Here is an 18,215-nt window from a genome sequence, read left to right as displayed (position 1 = left end):
TCTTGACTACGAAGAAACCCTGTAATACATTGCGCACCCCTTGATAAGTATGTCTTATGATCATCCGTCAGATTTAGTTAAAGGTTAAAGTTAGGGCTAGGGCTAGGGTTCAGATTAGGGTTGGGGGTAAGGTTTGGACAGTTAGTTAAACATCTACTGGACAAATAATGTTGTAAAATGTAAACTGTTGCCATATTCAGGACTTTTGACAAAAGCACACTTTATATGTGCACTATTTTTGACACACGCACACACACACACACACACACACACACACACACACACACACACACACACACACACACACACACACACACAAACACTATAACAGGTATACACATACATCCATAAACAAGAACCATCCTTATTGCCTTCTTGGCCTCTATAAGTACATGTATACGCTTTTCTGACACCAGACAGAATATGAAGTTATGACCCAAGGTATAATTACTTTCCCACTTCAATATCACTGAGCCCCTTTTCCAGTTCCAGTAAAAAGTCGTTTTTATTCTAAATCAAATGAACCTGTTGAAAATGATAAACAATGCAATGAGCCTGAACTTCAACTTGATGTATAGCCCTGCAATCTTCAGCGCTTTAATGGCTGCAAGCTCTAATCAGATGCGATTTTAAAACACCCAAGTGGAAAAACAATTAGGCCTACACCCTCCAATGAAACAGAATAAAACAGCTGGTACCACTTGTTCTATAGCAGCCTTTCCTCCAGTCCAGTATATATTAGCTCTGGACCTCCCTCCATTTTACAGATCAAAATAGGCAAGCAATTTTCAGATGGTAAAAGTCACACATTTTGGTGTATGCATAAAACACCAGAGTAACCTATTTACAACATGTATTAAACAGAGAATATCTATGGTCCCCTGTTTTTTTTTATTGCCATTCCAAAGTGAGCTGCAGCCACTTAGTTCTATTGATCTAGATCTATGTTCTACTAACTGAAACCCTTGGGATTATAAATCATTACCGTAAATGCAATCCTAACTTACTCACAATACTGCACCATGTCGAATCTTCAGTGAACATCAACCAATCTCCTGTGGCCTACACCTTACCGTATCAGTAACAGTCATACCTGATTTGAATTTACTTGCAATTCATGGGCTTACCGGGCTTGCGGCTTTTAGGCTGTTTTCAGTCATCCCATGAGTGCTCCCAGCTCAGGCGTTGAGTGTCAGAGAAATGTTCCTATCCATTAGTGAGATGGGTGTTTATTGTAATGACTAAAAACAATAATGTGCCTTAGTTCCACGACTAGGCAGGTCCAGGCAGACCCCTTTAAAACACACACTCACACGCACACTCACACCCACCGTCATACAAACACTCACCCACGTACATGCACGCACACACAGGAAACACACAGAACACACGAATACAGAGCTAAACAGATCCATTAGTATCTCTCATGTACTCATTGCTAATTGTCTTTAATGGTACATCTATAATTATAATTATGAAAAAGGCTATGGAGTTGAAGGCTGAGATGTGTCTATCAACACCCCCTCTGGTCTGTTGGATAACAGTTACAGTTGATATGTTTCTTCTTCCAGGTGAAGATCTTCCCACTGTTGGGTACAATGTTGATGCTGGATACAATAATAAAAATAGGCAAGCAATTTTCTGATGGCAAAAGTCACACATTTGGTGTATGGGTAAAACACCAGAGTAACATTTACAACATGTAGACTATTAAACTGAGAATATCTCAGAGCCAAGGTTACAGGTTACAGGTTACAGAACACAGTTTGACCACACTAGCTGAGAAAGAAAAGAAAGAAAAGAGTCCTTTCAGTACAACAAAGACGTGGTCCTCCATCTTCAAAACGGATGGTTTGTCGAGCACTCACAAATAAATAAAGGTCTTTCACACCTTCGCTTCCTCTTCCAAGTCATTTGGGCTAAACAAACTCAGCACTTTCAACATTGTTCAGTTCAGTTTAGTATGCTTGGTCAACTTGTTCCAATTTCCTTGTAATATATTTTCCATATAAAAACCACGCCAGATAAAACCACAACTCATGCCAAACAAACCGAAAAGGAAAGTGTCAGTGCAGACTGGGAGGCAGGTTTTCATCAACACTATTCTTATGTTAAGATCCAGATGTTTTCCTGACTCATACTGTACAGTATGTTGATACTTCACAACCGTAGAAGTGTGAGCATAGACTCCCATAATTAGTTATTATTGTCTTCTTCCTAAGAACTTTCTAACACTAACATTTCTTAATCACGACAGTGCAACTCCAACTTACAGTACATCTGTGTGCCTCTTCACACACATGCAGAGGAATACTTCAGAGACATATAGGCTTAATTAACACATTGCTGAGATCCTCCTTAGATGAGGGAACTAACAACACAGCAGCTGGTGAAAGCTGGATCACGTCGGGAACAAGTCGGCAACCGACAACATTTTCAGACTTTTATTCAGAAAAACTTAAATACATTTCAACATTGTTGAAAATCAATGACACACTCGCTAGTCAAGCCAACATATTGCAATGCAATAGATTCAGTGAGTAATCCCCACTTCTACCTAGTTAGTGTAGAGTAGAATAGAAAAAATCACCCATATGACCCATAGCATCACCCATATCACCCATAGCATCACCCATATCCACCACAACAGAACTCAAGTATTATGTTGCAATCCCTTCATACAAACTAAAAACATGCAACAACAAAGGCTCAGATATTGCAATTCTGGCAGTATCTTTAATTGTTGTTATATTATATACAGTATATATATATATATATGTTACGGTACATGTGGGAATACGGTACATGTGGGAAAACTAGGGTTAGGGTTAGGTGCTAGGGTGCTACGGTTAGGGTTAGGGTTAGGGTTAGACATGCCAGCATGTACCAAGTCGACATAGCACCTAACCCTAACCCTAGTTTTCCCACATGTACCGTATTCCCAGATGTACCGTAACATATATATATATATATATAATATTATATATCTTGAATTATTCGTCCATTATTTATTATGGCACATATTATTCCTATGATATTATTATATCTACTAGATGTGGTAAACCGTAAAAACTTGAGACTTGAACTATAGTTTTACTGGATAAAACCCAACATCACCTCACAATTCAAGACAGTCTTTGTTTACAGTGAAACAGTGGCCTCTCTGGGAGCTGTTATTTGGACCATACAGTAGCTCATTAGCCAAAATGTTTTTCTAAAAACTTTGCCTCCAAGTTTTTCTGCTACAATAAAACAGTAGGCTGAACAGTGTCCCCCCAGAGGTGCTTTGGGTGGCCCTGAAGTCATTACCCAAAGTGTTGAATCTGATGAATAAGCAGAGAAAGTGATTCTAATCACTTCATTTCATCCCCCTTCTGGTCTATTGGATACAAATTTAGCATGTGTGTGTTTGTGTGTGTGTGTGTGTGTGTGTGTGTGTACGCGCGTGTGCATGTGTGTGTGTGTGTGTACGCGTGTGTACGCGCGTGTGCATGTGTGCGTGTGTGTGTGCTTGCATGCGTGTGTGTGCGTGTGCATTAAAGATGCGCATTAGAGAAGAGAGAAAACTAGTTTCAAATGTACAGTCTGTACGGTGTCCAGTTTAGCACCTCTCTTCCCCTTCTACGTTCACCATACTTTATAACTAATCTAGCAATGCAATGCCGCAATACATCTGCTGTAGACGAGTTGAATACAAATGTATGTCTGAATATAAGATCACAGAAACATAAGTTCACTCAGTTTCAGCATACTCCCTGATGTGTTCCATTCACCAGTTGCATCCCCTCTCAGGATATCTGACTAGTTAATTGACCGTTTAGATCAAATAAATATTAATTGATTAATTAATACTGAATGCAATGGTTTTACAGTACCTTGATAGATCAGTACAATCTACATTAGCAACAACATTCAATTAAAGGTACACCATGGAAGTTGAATTGCTCAAATCATTTATCTCAAATGTTTGCTCGATTGTCGACTGTACTGTATATAGGTATCATACTCATGCAATACAATACATTCCTTGCTTCATTAAACAACACAATCCATTTGTTTAGTTTAGCTGCTCTGTGTCTGAAAAGAGATTGGCTGAACCCTAAGTTGATAAAATATGTGACACAGTCTGATCATTTTGGTCCGCATGTCGGCAACCAATCAAAATGTTCAGACTTTTCTTTGGAAACACGGAACTACGTTTCAACGTTGTTGAGAATACACAAGAAGAAGAGAAGACACAAACTCGCTAGTTAAGCCAAAATACTGCAAGACAATGGATTCAGTGAGTAATCCTGTTCGAATAAAATCAGATCTGGTTCTTTTGTCGACTGCCCCAAGAAAGAGGAGAGAAGTTCTCTAATGCACAATTGGTATATCTATTGAAAATTACACGTTGAGTACAGAGATGCATCAGCTGGACCCAACCCTGAGGCGGTCTAAGAGGAAAGGTTGTTCTCTTCAGATTTTACATGATGTCCTTCCCCTTTTGGTCACTATGATGTAATCACTGAATGGCCTTCATTAGAATGTTCTAACACTATGAATTGAGTGTTGTCTTGTGTTTGACGTGAAAGCTGAGAAGAGGAGTTTTCCTGCTGCACCTGGCTTCAAGGCCAAACAGACAGTAACTCCCTAATGCCTTATAATTGGTCTTGTGTAGGGTACCATACTGATAACGTGCCTATTAAAACAGGAAAACTGATAAGATATCTAACTAACTGGTGCTAGAAAAATGAACAATAAAACCTTTGAAAGAAAGATATATCCTAACAATCCCCACTGCTACCTAGTTAACTATAACACTACTTTACATTGCAGGCTCACAAAACAAGCTCTGTTAGTTGACTAGCGATGTGTCATTGGTTTTCAACAACACGGAAATGTATTCACATAATTCACAAAGAAAAGTCCGATCATTACCGGTACATCGGATCCCGACGTGAGGATGAAGAAGCATTAGAATGTGTCACATAATTATGTGCATGAATTGGATCCATTGTATTATGGAAGACAGCACTTCCACAGGTTGATACAGGTTGGCTGTGTAGTTATCCAAAGTGGTGTTAAATCTGTCGTGGTAAATGATATACAACTCCGCCACCTCAATTCTGCATTTTATACGATCTTGGAGTAGTAGAAGATACCGAGCCACACATAAGATGACATGCAAGACAACACAACCAATCTCATCAAGTAACCCATGAATAAAAGGGCTGTTAGTGATTCAGCAAAGAGTTTCCGGAAGATCTTTATACACTGAAACACTCCAATCAGTATGCCGTACCCCACGATTGAGAAGAACATCAGCTTCACAGGTTGATGGAAAGCTCTGTCTGCGTCTTCCTCAAGTTTCAACATACAGAAGAGATAGAAGAGGTTCATGAAAAGGCCCAAGAGAGACAGTGGCACAGTGAAAAGAGCATACACGTAGCCATGCATCTTAAGTCTTCTTTTAGTCAACCTCTGTGACCAGAATCCTAGGGTATTCGGTTGCGTGGATATTGTCATAGTGTTTACATAATCGATGTACCATGGACATTATCATTGTTAAGGTAAATCATAATGTCTGAAGAAATGAACGAGGCATGCAGCCACACTCTCTAAAACTTTGTATAGCAATGAAAACAACAGGTGCACTTCCTGTAAGATAATACAAGGCAAGTGTAGCAGTTTCTAGGCACAGAGGGAGGTTGACACAGAGGAATGGTGCAGAATAATAGTTTTATTTAGTCCAACACTGCTCAGCACCGTCACTGACGTGCTGAGCCAGTCTTTCCCCCACTCCCGCTGTCTCTCCCTTTCGGGACCCGCTCCGTCCGCTGCTGGCAGAGCCCTCGCTCTCGCCCCGCTATTCCGCTCCTTGGCTGAGCCCTCGCTCTCGCCCCGCTATTCCGCTCCTTGGCTGAGCCCTCGCCCTCGCCCCGCTATTCCGCTCCTTGGCTGAGCCCTCGCTCTCGCCCCGCTAGTCCGCTCCTTGGCTGAGCCCTCGCCCTCGCCCCGCTATTCCGCTCCTTGGCTGAGCCCTCGCTCTCGCCCCGCTAGTCCTCCCTTTCGGGACCCGCTCCGTCCGTCCGGCTCCCTGCACCTCACCCCCTTTCGGGGTCTCGTGCTGGCTCGCCGCGGCTCTCTCTCTCTCGGTCTCTCCGTGTCTCCGTGCGGCAGGTACTTCCTGCCCTACTCATCTCCCGAGGGAACAAACACACACAGGTTAAATAGACCAGTGGAACAATGAGTCTGATCACTGACACCTGTCCGTAATCAGCCCATCATAACGAGCCTGATCACTGACACCTGTCCGTAATCAACCCATCATTCCCCTCCAATGGCAGTCTAGCTCCCTCTGCAGGCCAGAACGCGCCATGTTCCCCACAGCAAGTATGTAGCTTATACCAATAGAACATTGATATATTTCAAAGGTTATATTTACAAATACAATATACACTCAAAACAGTTAAACTTGTTGAACTAGACACCGACTGTTCAAATTGTGATGAATGAGTTAAGTGATTCATCAGACGTTTATAAATAATTCGTACTGCTTTATTCTCTCAAGACTCCCTCAATGAAACCCAAGGCAAATAGAGCTACATAGCAAAACAGGGAGAATGCAATGTACTCTGTATACTTTTTAAGGTTATTATAAGGCTTCAAGTTGTCTGCAGATATCACAAAAATCATCCCCTGGCAGAAAGATACAGTAAATACAACACAACTGGCACCAAGTCTGTGACTGTGACAGGTCCACGGACGACACCATTGCCACTGCACTCCTCTCTGCCTCCGCCTGGACAAGAGGAACTCTCCTATGTGAGGATTCTGTTCATAGACTCCAGTTCAGAATTCAACACCATTGTCCCTTCCAGACTCAACAACAAGCTCAGAGACCTAGGCCTTAACCCCGGCCTATTCGACTGGATCCACGGCAATTGCACTGCCCTCAACCTCAAAACGCTACAGAGGGTGGTACGGATAGCCAAGCGCATCAGTGGAAGTGAGCTTCCCTCCATCCAGGATATATACATCAAACGGTGTGTCAGCAAAGTCCAGAGGATCATCAAAGATACCAGCCACCCCCAACCACAGTCTGTTTGAACCTTTGCAGTCCAAAAGATGAAGTATCTTCCAGAGCCTCAGGGCCAAAACTCAGAGGCTAACCAACAGCTACTTCCCCCAGGTGATCAGGCTTAAAACAAGCCTACTGTAGACAATTAACTATCATCCCCAAGCACACCCCATGTATACGGACTACCTAAACTTTAAGTTCACAGTCACTTTACTCAATCCTACCTCGTGACGTTAGAATTATAAGGTTCTATCTCCATTTTTGTCAAAATTGAGTTTTTTTACATAATCTGAGCCATTAGGTGTTTATTAATGCCTGTGTGTTTTTTTTTTTTTAAATGTTGACATTTTTGAGTCAGTAATTAATAAAATACAAAGGTTCCATCTCACAAAAACATAATGGAATGTAAAAACTTTGACGCTCAATATCTCTGAACTACCCTAAACGGAGATAGACCCTTATAATTCTAAGCTCACGACCTCTCACACCCGCCGAGTGCAATGCCCATGACATCCTACTGTACTATTTTATTTATTTAGAGTTTTTACAGCAGAATGGTTGTTCTCCCCATTCTTCATCATTCTACAAAGACATTGCACACACACCTGCACTCACACACTTAATCAGTATGAGTGTTATTGCTGCTATCAGTGGCACTTAACACTTTACACTTCATGCTATTGTTGATCGTTTCCTCAATATAACAATGCACTGCTAATTGATATTGATATTGCCAGATTATTGCCTTGTCGAGGAGTTGCTTAACATAAAGCATTTCATTACATTGTGTTCTGCATATTGCGTAAATGACCATGACAATTTGAATTGAACATTTGATTTTGATTAAATTAATTAAAATAGGGTCTTTCACACCTACTGTATCACACCACCACACTGCCTAAGCAAACTCAACATCCACAACATCCACAGTCTCACCAGCTAGTATGTTATTTCAGGTGTCTCAGGGCCTGGTTGAGCTATTTTAAATGGACGATATCAAACTTTGCATTGCGCATGTAGAGTGGAGAGTTTTTATATCTATTGTGTTTGTCTGAGGAAGGTCAGACAGATGAGTTAGAATTAGTTTAGTTTCGTTAGCAGTTTCACAGTGTGCTTGCTTTCTCTGAGATAGGCCAGACATTAACCGTAACCCTAACCTAACTAATAAATAATAACTCTTCTGACGAGCCATGATATTATGGAGGTGCATGGGCTTAAAATGGAATCCTGCGAAATGCCTTTTTGTTAAGTTCTTTCTTCACTACTCTTTGCTCTCTGTAGTATAGCTATCATTCCATTGTAATAATATTCTAACTTTCTAACAACAATGTTGTAATGAACAACATGACAACCATTTCATCTTTAGCTTTACAACATACTTTACTAAGGACATTAGTGGATGAGTAAGGCATTGATTCTCAACTGTTTTGTCAGAAAAATGTACCTCACACCACAACTCTCCAAACATGCTTGCTTTGTTTATTACGATGAAAACATATCAACAGATTAACTAAACCTCATATATTCTATCACCAAAATAACAGCTTTATTAACAAGCGTTCCCCCCCACAATTTCTGGTAAGAGAGACATGTAAATGTAAATGAATAGACTGAGCTATGCAATGACTGACCATCCACAACATCAACATTATAGTTTCAACCATGTGTACAGTGTTTGTTTACAATCACACGGTTTACTGTGCTTGTATTTTGGGTTCAAATGGGGTAAGACTATTGAACTAAGCTCATGAGGGATTTATAGAATCAACAATCATTGTCTGTATGGAAAGGGGTGATCTTGGATTAGTATATACATTTTTTAACTTTTAATTTACTCTACCCTATTGTTTTGTTTGAAAACAACATCATTGTAAGCCAACTCTGTATGGTTTCAAAATAGGGTTAAAACTATAATTTATATCTCATGGATGGTCAGTCCTTGCATCCGAAGCTCTGCTTATGAATTTCAGTGATTACATTTCTCCAGCCCTCAGCTCTTTGCCAAAACTGTGGTGGGGAGGAAACATTGTTAATGATAACTATGATTAGCACTTTGAGATTTCTTATGTAAAGTGCTTTTATAAATAAAATGTATTATTATTATTATTATTATTATTATTATTAACTATGTTATGCTAATGATACAGTAAATAAACAGTTACCTTTAAACAATTAAAAAAAATAAACACTATTGTACCATTGAAAACTGTATGAGTTACTTGATTATATTCATCTGAAATTGAGGGAAATTGTAACTACGGTAACAGAATACAATTACCTCTTACAGTTGAAAACTCTCTCAAAGCCCGAGACCATCCTCTCTCTAAACACAGCCTGAGAGAACCCAAGGCAAACAGAGCTGCATAGGCTAAACAGAGAAGCGACAGTGCACTCCATCTGATCACTAACAGCAGGTGTGTGGTAGGTGAACACCAACATTAACTTCCAAACACAGAAGGGGAGGTATAGAAACACCTGCACCAAGCCTGTGACCGTGACTCTCATCTGACTCTGTAACTGGGGCCGGGAGAAACCACTGCTCTCCTCCATCTTTTTCATGTGCTTCCTCAGGTATATGTAGGTGCTGCCCCAGGACACTATCATCGTCACCAAACATAGGATTAGATACACGGTGTAAAGCACAGTAGATATGTCCTGTATATAACGCCAAACGTCCGTATCACTCTGTAATTCTGCAGTGAAGTTGAAGGGAGACGATGAATTGAAGGTTTGATTTGCCGCTTGTCTGCGGAGTTTATCGACAGTGAAGACTGTCTCTGTTAGCAGGAGGATGACCCTGTCCACTGCAAGGCCGACGTACACCACGGTCTTGATGTTTCTCTTCACTCGGACAAACAGTTTATTGGGTACAATGTTTATGAAGTAGAAGATACTGAGCCAGGTTACAGAGGACAGGCTGGCCAAACTGGTGAGGAATAAGACTTGGTCCAGGCCCCAGTGGAGTAAATCAACCGCAGAGATGATGAGTTTCTCGCAAACGAAGAGCAGGATAGTGAGTTGGAGGGTGAAACTACACGCCACCGTTGAAATCAGGAGGACCTTTAGAGGCTGTTGAAGTCTCGCTCCCTGTCCACTTTGAGAAGCCAGCAGACACACAGCAAAGACGAGGTTCAGCAAAATGGCTGAGATCGAAATCGGTCCGTTCAAAGCAACAAAGGCACGGACCTCCATTTTCGCAACTGCAGTTTTATCAACAACTCTCTTGGAATAAACACATTTATGGATTTCTCTTCCCAACCCTTGCAGTTAAATTCATTTTTTTTTTAGCTTCATAATCATCCAATTTTTTTATTTATTCGTGCAGCTCAATGCTTTGATTGAATTGATGTCCATAGTGCATGTAAAGTAGGGAGTATTTGTATCATGCTATTTGCCTGGAAGATGTCAGGCAGACGAGTTGAGTGTGATGCACCTGTGGAAAATTTGCTTGAAAACACCAACATTACATTTACATGATCATTTAGCATAGTCTCTCTGTGTGTGAGTGTGTGTGCGTGTGTATTTATGTTTGTCCCCATGAAGGTTCAGGTTCAGCACGAGTGGATATTTTGGGATGTTCTAGGTGGGGGAAAGGTCTGAGGAGATGAAGCCCAAGTGTAATTTAAAGTGTTTTGGCATTGGCTATTACATGAAAACCCAATTCATACTAATGCAGGCTTGATAAAAACCTGATTTTGCTTTTCTTATCATACTTGATTGACTTACAATAATAACAAATACAGTGGAAATATAATATATTGCAAGAATGTAATCTGATGTAACATCACCACAATAAATGAATGAATGAATGAATGGTCTTTATTGTCATTAATATAGTACAGGTACCATACAACGACATTTGTGAGGGGGGGGCTCCCCTGGTGCTAGGAAAAAAATACTAAAAACAAGAAGGGAAAAGTGCATAAATAAAGGCTATATCCACTATCCACTATACTATACTATACAAATAAAACACTGTGCTGTACTCTATGCTATGCTATAAATATCCTAACATTCCCTATCTCTGAACCTTATGTGCACGAGGGTTGTCATATTGCACATAGTATTATTGCACATTCATTTAAAGTGTCGCAGTTTGCAGGTTTGAAATGTTCACAGTTGTGTTTCAGTATTGCACTTGATTTCAATCTAGTAGCTGCCATCAAATTGTCTAGATTGTCCAGGGCCTAGAACCTAGGTCTTTGCTGTGTTCAGGGCCTGGATGGCCCTGGGGTAGAAGCTGAGCTTCAGTCTATTTGTCCTTGCGGACATGGTCCTGAACCGCCTGCCCGAGGGCAGCCGAACAAAGTGTTCGTTCCCAGGGTGGGATGGGTCTCTGGAGATATTGGAGTAAATACAACATGAGAAAAGAATCACCAGACATTGTTAAGAATCTCTTCACTTTAATATTAAATATACATCTATACAATATACATGTACAACTGTAACTATACAAATCATAAGGAAGGAGAGGTAAATAAATGAAAAAATATTATTGAAAAAATAAAATCAAAACTTTAAACTACTAAACACTGACATGTATAATGCATTACTGTTACTTTTTACTGTATGAGCAGCTTTCACAGTCATACTACTGTGTGTCTCTCTATGTCGCACATTTTTAACTGACTCAAAAAGATTAATAACAACTCAGGATAATTGCATGATGGTAATAAGATATTATGGTCATATACGCTTATAATTAAGCAATAAAGCACGAGAGGCTGTGCTTTATCGTGAATGAAAGTACAGCTGAGGGCCGTAGTTAGGCAACCCAGCAGCTGTGACTTTATTCATGATAAAGCACAGACTCATTATTGATTTTATTCAATGGTTACCAAACAAAATAAACAATTGTGACAAGAAAACAATGCCCTAAGTATTTATTTTCATCATAAATCGCGGTAATGTCTGCCCTGTGCCTCAGATATAGGTAACGTGATGAACAAATCTTCGTAATTCTAGTGTTTGCACAGGGATATTACTGCAATGTATGGTAAACAGATGAAACACGTCATAGCTGTTATTATCAGGGAATAAAGCACAGAGTTGAACGCCTCTCGGCCAATCATAATGCTTCTGATCAAACCGTTGTATTACCGTTGTATTGTATTAAGTCTTATAATGCATATAACCATATCAAATGCATTTTACCCGTCAGCATTTAGTAAAGTGCTACAAAGATTTCATTTAGAGACATCTGGCCACATCCAGACTTGAGACCATGGTTGGGGTCAGTTGAATTTCAATTCAGACAATTCAGGAAATAGGTTAAAATTACAATTCAATGATTGCAGGTTGGGCATTTATTTTCTATTATTTCTCATTTAAGCTAAATGAAAAAAAAGATTATTTATTCTGAAATGAAAATAACACTGAATTGACTGCATTGACCCCGGATTGACTCCTGACCCTCCTTGACCCGTACGTGTATAACTCAAACTTCTGCTAAACCGTATGCAAATCCATGCAGTGCTTCTAATAGAAGATTCATAGGCAAATTAGAGTTAGGACTAAGTTAGGATTTGGTCCGACACTTTAAATGAGCCCTATCAGGTTGTGATGTCATTGGTCTGTGTTATCTCAACACATTCAATGGAGCAGAAGATGAATCCATGCTTTTGCCATCATCATTGAACACCTGGGTGACATTACTCATCTGCCCCTTTTTGCATATGCTCAGCTTTACTTGAGCATGATTCATAATTGAGACATTGATAAATCACTATAGTGTCTCGATCGATGTTATACTCAATGTTGGCCTGAAGTGAAGATTATTATACACTATTATGTGCTCCATATGTGTACCATAGATGTATGATTACCATTGCACACGCCAACACTATGGAGTAGCACAAAAGTTGTAAAAAGTTGAAAAATGAAAATACTTGAAATACTTCAAATGAATATGAAGAGGCACTCTTACAGTAGGCAGTATAGGCCCCTTCTCCCCATTCCTCCATCCAACCCTCAGTCTTCTCCACGGTGCAGAGAACTCCTTTCTCTGTTTCAACATGTTGGCATCTCCTGAGCTACATTTCTTGTCTTGCAGGTGTCATTCAGTAGTGTGTTCCACTGAAATGTTGGGAGAAATATTCTGAATAGTGGGCGTTACACAACGAATGGAGTTTTCCAGGAGTTTGTACACATTCAGTAGGCATAGCAGGTGACATTCACTCCTCTTTCTTTCTTTCTGCCTTTCCTTCCTTTTGTTTGTTTGTTTGTCTGTTTCATTCCTTCTCTCACTTCATTTATTCTGTTCTGCTGGTTGAGAGTTATTTAACTTTTTTGGGAAATCACACCTGCATGTGCTCCTTTAGTGTCTAAACGTTTCACCAACCACATTATACACTCACAGCCCTAAACATCAGCTAATCTTGCAGTCCACTAACTAATGTGTTTAGTTAACAGTCAGACAGTGGGCAAAGTCCCCAGCGGAGTCCCTGGGGCAAGGGTCCTGGGCATGGGACTATTTATTTGGGAATGCTGTTACAACACCAGCACCTCCCAATCTGCTGACCAAGGACAGGTGTTCTACCACTGCTGATGACCAGGCAGAGGGACACAGGGGTGTCGGTCAGATGTAGTACTCCTTCATGCTGTCCCTGACGGAGTTGTGGAGGTGGAGTTCTGTCCGGTAGGCCGTCTCCAGGCTGTGCTGCCGTTGCTCCTTCTCCTTGACGCTGGCAGCATTCCTCTGGGCCTTGCGTTGCTGGTACAGGAAACGGGTCATCACCGCCACCACACACAAAGTGATGAAGACCACCGCCGTGACTACACCTGGGGAGGGGAGGAGCAAGGGCAGCCATCTTTAGAGGACTTCTCCGGTCAGTAGTTCAATGTTGTTTTTTTGTTATTGTTGTAATTTAGCGGTTTAGCCTGGTTGGTAATGACTGGTTAAATGTGTAATTCCCTTGACAACAATATTTGTAACCCATGGTATTAAACTATTACAATTTATTTTATTTTATGTGTTGTCTTTAATCAGTCAATCCATTATCTTCACGACACACAATCATATCTGACTGGCAGTCAATTTACAAGACCTTTTACTTTACAGTGCAAATAACGTCCCTTCTGGATAATTACTGTGGAAATCTCTCCAGTGCCGAAAATGGCTAAATTGTGGCATGTTATCTTGTCATGACAGACACACATTATTCCAAGAAAATGTCTGAGGAGAGGCAGAGATAGCTGGGGCTCATTTCACAGCAGACTGACTTTGGCAATTGAGCACTTTAACAACTCCGAATTGGAAAACTCACCTCCAATTACTGCCGAGTTGCTTTGTGAAGCGTTTCTTAATGGCTCCTTGCCTCTGTCGACTGTCTCTGAAGGATCTGCCCCCGTGGATGGGAAAGAGAGAGGGGTGATTGTGAGGAGTGGGATAAGACTATTGATCACTCATTTTGTTTTAGAACAAGGGAGGGGGGAGACAGAAGGGATTGGATGAAAAACAAACATACAACATAAACTATATTCACTTGGGAACCATCATCATATTCATAAAGTCTACTGTCACTTGTCGAGATTGACAACCCAGGTTTCAGTGTTGACGATGACTATTTACATACATGCTAATAATAAGGCATGAGTCATGTCAACACCTTATTCTGGGTTTGTTACCCCCGAAATGTGGCCTTAATCAGATTAAGCATAGACAACGTACAAACACCTGGAATATTGAGCCATTTGTCGGATTATAATCTATCAGAGTAGTTCCAGACAGTATGCGGCAATTGCGCATGCCTTCTCTAGTGTGGGCTGTCTGATCAGATCTTGTACGACAGATCAAACTTTTCTCGAACTTTTCTCGATAAACTGGTTGGCGATGATTATAATATTTTTTTTACATTTTTTTTTATCAGAACAGGAATGAGGGACTTGTAGAGTACAATTAGCTTGTATGTCTCTTGGGGTAGTGGTGGCCTAGTGGATAGTGAATTGGACTGGTGATCAAAAGATCATGAGTTCCAATCCCATTTGGGAACACCACCACTAGTATGCCCTTGAGTAAGCCCTAAATGACTCCAGGGAGACTGTCTCCGTAATCTCTAATTGTAAGTCACTTTGGATAAAAGCGTCTGCTAATTGGTCAAAATGGAGAATCTCCAGATGTATCTTGAGGATGCAGGACTTTCTCCACTATAGAGAACAACATTGAGATGGATGATTTTCTCTCCATTCTCTGTCACTAAATAATAATGTGAGAGCCACTCTCTCCAACCAGTCCTTGCTATGCACTCTGACCCATTAGCTTTTATCCCTGTGTTCCCTGATGGAACTAATGGTACGTGAAGGTTATTATAAATTAATAGTGTCGTAGTCTGTTTTCAAGCATATTAGTGAATAAAATGGCTTTTATTGTTTTTAGCGAATGAAAGGACTTAATTGCACAATGCACAATGACTGAAGGCAGCAGGAGGACACGTAACTGTTTAAGTCTTTGCCCACTAATTGGTGTATGAATGAATGAATGAATGAATGAATGAATGAATGAATGAATGGTCTTTATTGTCATTGATATAGTACAGGTACCAAACAACGAAATTTGGGAGGCGGGGCTCCCCTGGTGCTAGGAGAAAAAACTAAAAACAAGAAGGGAAAAGAGCTGGTTTACATAAATAAAGGCTATGTACACTATCCACTATACTATACTATACAAATAAAACACTGTGCTGTACTCTATGCTATGCTATACCTATTCTAACATTTCCTATCTCTGAACCTTATGTACCCGAGGGTTGTCATATTGCACATAGTGTTATTGCATCATTTGCATGTAAACGGAACTTTCTATTGCAGATCATGTTAACAGCTTAATCAAAATACTGTCTTATTTGGAGTAAGGGCAATAATTGTATTGTGTGCATATAAACAAAATCACTGAGTGTTAAAGATTAAAACAATAAAGGGAATTGTCCACTGTCACAACTGTCTAGGTAAAATATGATGTGACTTTGTACTAACACTGTAGAAATCTGGGGGGGGTCAGCCCCACTCATATATTTTCGTGTTATAGGATAGATAGTGAAGATAGACAGGAAAGTAAGGAGAAGAGGACTTGTCAGGAGGGCACATGCTGGAAAAATCTTCATTAAATTCTCACCTGATTGAGAGTGTAAGATTGTGGAATCAGCCAGCGCCCCACAGTTAGACTCAACCAGTTGACCCCGTACACTGACCAATGAGCTGCCACGATTCAGCAGTGCAGCCTTCAGGGGAGCCACGTGATTGAACTGGACTGATGACAGGCAGCCAATGAAACCTTTGGTTCCTGCTTGCATCACTTCCTCATCCACAGCATCCATTCCTGTAAACACCAAGGTTGTAACCAATGAGGCAAAACATTCAGAATGTTGCAGATCAAAATGTAATGTAGTGCGTGTGAATGGGGATTCTCACACTGAGCTCAGAAAGTGAAGCGTAGTAGTGTAGTAGTACGACACTTACTAGTTACTAGCGGCAATAATATTTTAACAGTACTGCAGCTTCAAATTATTGGTGCTGATAACCTAGGGATTCCATGGCTGAATGAGGTAAAACGGTGATTCAGTTCATAGAACTATACAATGTTCTTAGAATGAATGAATGAATGAATGAATGAATGGTCTTTATTGTCATTGATATAGTACAGGTACCATACAACGAAATTTGGGAGGGGGGGCTCCCCTGGTGCTAGGAAAAAAAACTAAAAACAAGAAGGGAAAAGAGCTGGTTTACATAAATAAAGGCTATGTACACTATCCACTATACTATACTATACAAATAAAACACTGTGCTGTACTCTATGCTATGCTATACATATCCTAGCATTTCCTATCTCTGGACCTTATGTACCCGAGGGTTGTCATATTGCACATAGTGTTATTGCACATTCATTTAAAGAATGTTCATAGAACTATACAATGACCCTTTGGGCCCAACATGAGAGGTGTAAAAAAATACATAGTCACGTAGATCCCATAGGATCTCTTTAAAGCAGAATCCAAGTTTGACTAATGTATATGCTATACACTCTCCCTCAATATAATCTCTCTTTGACCATGGGGGAGATACTGTATGTCTCACTGAGTGGGCTAATGCTCTCGAGACTTAATGAAAATTGTTCCTGCTTGTTAATTCCAACGAGAGAGTGAACTAATAATAGCACATGAAATGTATGCAAATGCAATTATAGATTCACAATACGTTTATTTAAATATTCATCATCATTTTCCCGGAATTCATCATGATGACTGCCACATATGCAGATTACACCCTGGGCTGCTTAAAGGCACTTGAATATCATTAATCAGTGATAGGAGATAAGGGTGCTGAGATGACATTTGTTATTTTGAGCCGTGTTACGTTGAGGACACGATGACATAAGATGGAAGTATAAGATACAAGAGAGATCGGTGTGTGGCTGACTAACTATGGGAGTTAGGATTGTCTTGTTCTCATTGGGTGTTTGTGACAGCAGCTGGTGAAACCGGAAACAAGTTGGCAGCCGATTTAATGTTCTGACTTTCATTCAGAAAAATATAAATAAACACATTTCAGTGTTGTTGAAAATCAATGACACACTCGCTAGTCAACTAACACAGCTTGTTTTGTGAGCCTGCTAAGAATAGTGTTATAATTAACTAGGTAGTAGTGGGGATTACTCACCGAATCCATTGCATTGCAATGTTTTGGCTTGACTAGCGAGTGTGTCATTAATTTTCAACGACGTTGACATTATTTAAAATTTTCAGGATGAAAGTCTGAGCATTTTGATTGATTGGCGACTTGTTCCCGGGTTTCACCAGCTGCGGTTACATGTTCACTAAAAAGCAAAGCAACATTTATGTAAACCAGCTCCTTCCCTTCTTGTGTTTTTTTAAAGTTATTTTTTTTCTTTCCTAACACCAGGGGAGCCACCCCTCCTAAATTTCGTTGTTTGGTACCTGTACTGTAGCAATGACAATAAAGACCATTCATTCATTCAAAAGCATTCACTGCATTTCGTTTTTAAAATCTTCTTCTTTTAATCTATAATTATCATCACTTTTCCCATGGGGGGCAATTTAGAGGAAGACATTGTTGCCCCCAAACAAGTTGTACAATTACAGTATGGCCACCATGTTTATCAATGGTCTTTGTTTGTGTGGCAGTAGAATTCTCTCTC

At 40.2% G+C, this 18,215-nt stretch overlaps 1 protein-coding gene across 1 annotated transcript in view; it reads right to left on the bottom strand.

Annotated features, from left to right (window-relative positions):
- Positions 1–13,640: 13,640 nt before the first annotated feature.
- Positions 13,641–18,215, bottom strand: part of LOC308163146 (contactin-associated protein-like 5) — a gene marked incomplete at its 3' end in the record, with an annotated part of 68,896 nt that continues 64,321 nt past the window's right edge. Inside the window, exons 22-24 of the mRNA XM_080537329.1 lie at positions 16,173–16,376; positions 14,329–14,403; positions 13,641–13,843 (exon numbers count right to left, since the gene is read on the bottom strand). Of these exons, the coding sequence (XP_080393455.1) occupies positions 13,641–13,843; positions 14,329–14,403; positions 16,173–16,376 (482 nt within the window). The remainder of the gene's footprint in view (positions 13,844–14,328; positions 14,404–16,172; positions 16,377–18,215) is intronic.

This window comes from Nansenia antarctica, assembly GCF_963989245.1.
Source record: "Nansenia antarctica genome assembly, chromosome: 7".
NCBI lineage: Eukaryota > Metazoa > Chordata > Actinopteri > Argentiniformes > Microstomatidae > Nansenia > Nansenia antarctica.
Note: the sequence above shows the minus strand (reverse complement) of the source record. Positions and strands in the feature narration are given on the sequence as shown.